At 31.9% G+C, this 2,500-nt stretch overlaps 1 protein-coding gene across 1 annotated transcript in view; it reads right to left on the bottom strand.

The window, feature by feature from the left end:
* LOC113803428 (PHD finger protein 12) overlaps positions 1 to 2,500 on the bottom strand; it is a gene marked incomplete in the record, with an annotated part of 38,764 nt that overhangs the window by 1,524 nt on the left and 34,740 nt on the right. The window contains 1 exon segment of the mRNA XM_070127872.1: positions 1 to 2,348. This exon segment is cut by the window's left edge and continues 1,524 nt beyond it. Coding sequence (XP_069983973.1) covers positions 2,156 to 2,348 — 193 coding nt within the window.

The raw sequence follows: 2,500 nt of genomic DNA, 5'->3' as shown, positions 1-2,500 counted from the left end.
AATTCATCCAAAGAACTGGTACAAATATTTAATTTATTTTATATACAACTCACAACAAAATCAAAATGCATAAGAAACAGTCCAATGTGGTGCAGGTTTGGTATGTGTAATTGTGGAAAAGGTTTTATAAAACTAAACAATGATGCACTGGCTGAGATGAGAATGAAAAAGTAGTTAGAGTGTTTCGGTTTCTTATTCTCACATAGAAATAGTGACTTCATAGTGTGAAAAGTGAACAGCTGCTTGTTTGAAAATTCAGATACTTGATATTTGGAGGTTTTTATCAGTAATTCAATTGAATGTGCTGTTTTGAAAATTCAGATACTTGATATTTGGAGGTTTTTACTGTAATTCAAATGAATGTGCTGTCAACTCAACAGTTCAATAAATGGATGTCAAATTATTTTTGTAAGTTCCTATATTTAGAAACACTTATGTACATGATAACGTTTCTATGGAAAGAGGTAATGAACAAAAGTGGAAGCAAAGGAAGCTCTTTGTACAGAATAGAAATACACTGCATAGAACAAAGAAAATAAAAAAAATTTAGTATATTTACCATGTATCAAATGGGATTTTTTTTACCAGATCCATTCAGAACTTGAGATAAATGCATAGCTATTTTAGGTAGTCTAACTTGGCAGTTTCAACATGGCAACTGGTGTTCCATAAGCTACACTGAACCATCCCCTGGTAACCACTGTTTTCAGAGGCTGTATCTTGATGCATGCAGTGAATAACACACTATGTTATTACAATTTCCTTTTTTGAAAATGAAACAAATGTTAGACCATATGAAGTTTTCATCTTATTAAAGACCATGACATGCAAATATCAGGTACACTGTACCAAGACCTTCACCAACATACCATGTAACCACACAACGGAAGTGGAATAATGTTCATAATATGATAATAAATAATGTGCAAAATAATTTTGCATCTTCCATAAATGTTAAATTCAAATACTTAATACATATATTTTTATTCTAGTTTCCCCAAAAGACAGTTATATGTCACTGAAGCTAAAGAAAACTGTAAAAAAAATATAGATGTAAATTTTCTTACAGTAATTGATAAACAATTAAAGTCAAGGTATGTAGGGGATGATCTGGCAACACTTCAGTCTTGGGAAGGAGGTGGGACACTGACATAACGTGTATTGTAGGAGTATAAAATAACATCATTAAATTTGTACAATATGTACAATCCTTGTAAATGTATTAGGACATGAAGTAAAGTTTCATTAATATATACATTACCAGTTACATAATATATTAAGCACTAAAAATACATATAGATTGTTCAATGTTGAGAGCTTTAGATAACAAGACTGTGGCTTTTTGGTACACAAAAGATAAGCTACAACCATGTACCAACATAATATTATAAGAACATGGGTAAAATTACAAAGATTGTTTTTGCAAAATCCTGATAAACTAACCATCAGATTAAAAAAAACGTCTCACGATGATCAGCACGAACCTGCATTACACCTCCATAATACCAACTTTAGCTTAATCAACAAAGTCACAAGTTGAAAACGACACATTGCATCTATATTACTAATCAGTAATTGTGCATAGACCTCCCGCACACAATCAGATCACAATAATCTGGATAATGTGGCAAAACCCTACAGTACTGACCATGCCACAAAATAGCTGCCACTCATTGCTGGGCTCTGTTCGGGAGGATGTGAGTTAATACTAAGCTTTAAGTAATACAGAAACAATCTTCTTCAACCAATCTTTACCTTCATGAACACAAATGAGTAGGAGATTCTGCTTCAAAACCTTGTTAATGCCACTTGTTTTACGACTTCTTTACACAGTCAAGAACAGATTTTGGTGTATTTCCCAAATATTACATTCTTCTGTAATATATGTGTTTTGGTGAAAGATCACTCACCATCACCTTAAAGATGTTCTACATCAGGCCACTAAGAAGCCCACAAAGGACTTTATATAGAATTAAATTTTCTAATAAATATTTAACCTCTATTCTTGTAAATACTCCTAGATAAAATTATATTACTTCTAGTATTGTATATTCATCACACTTACTTCATAAACATTCCAGGTGACAAACAAATGACTGTAACTATAAATTCAAGAAACATAATTAACAGTCCTATTTTACAATTCCTTAAAATCTCACGATTTTGAGTTCTTTTCCTCCTTCTTGGTCTTTTTATCCTCATCTCCTTCTTCTTCTTCCTCTTCTTTAACTTCTTCCTCTTCTTCCTCCTCTTCTTGTTTAAAAAACTTATCATATATACTAAGTGTAGTTTCAACCCAGTCAGCTTTACTTGCCTCTTCAACAATACTGAACACAAACTGGAGGCATCTGGAAGGAAAAGGGGATGTGAAACCATACAGTTCAAGAATCTTGTCAATCTAAACCATACACTTACTATGAATTTCTGTTATTGATATAAACAATATCTACATACTCTGTAAAATAAATCAATCAGAGCTTTAAAAAAGTATATAATATCC

This window comes from Penaeus vannamei, chromosome 12, assembly GCF_042767895.1.
Source record: "Penaeus vannamei isolate JL-2024 chromosome 12, ASM4276789v1, whole genome shotgun sequence".
NCBI classification, from domain to species: domain Eukaryota; kingdom Metazoa; phylum Arthropoda; class Malacostraca; order Decapoda; family Penaeidae; genus Penaeus; species Penaeus vannamei.
Note: the sequence above shows the minus strand (reverse complement) of the source record. Positions and strands in the feature narration are given on the sequence as shown.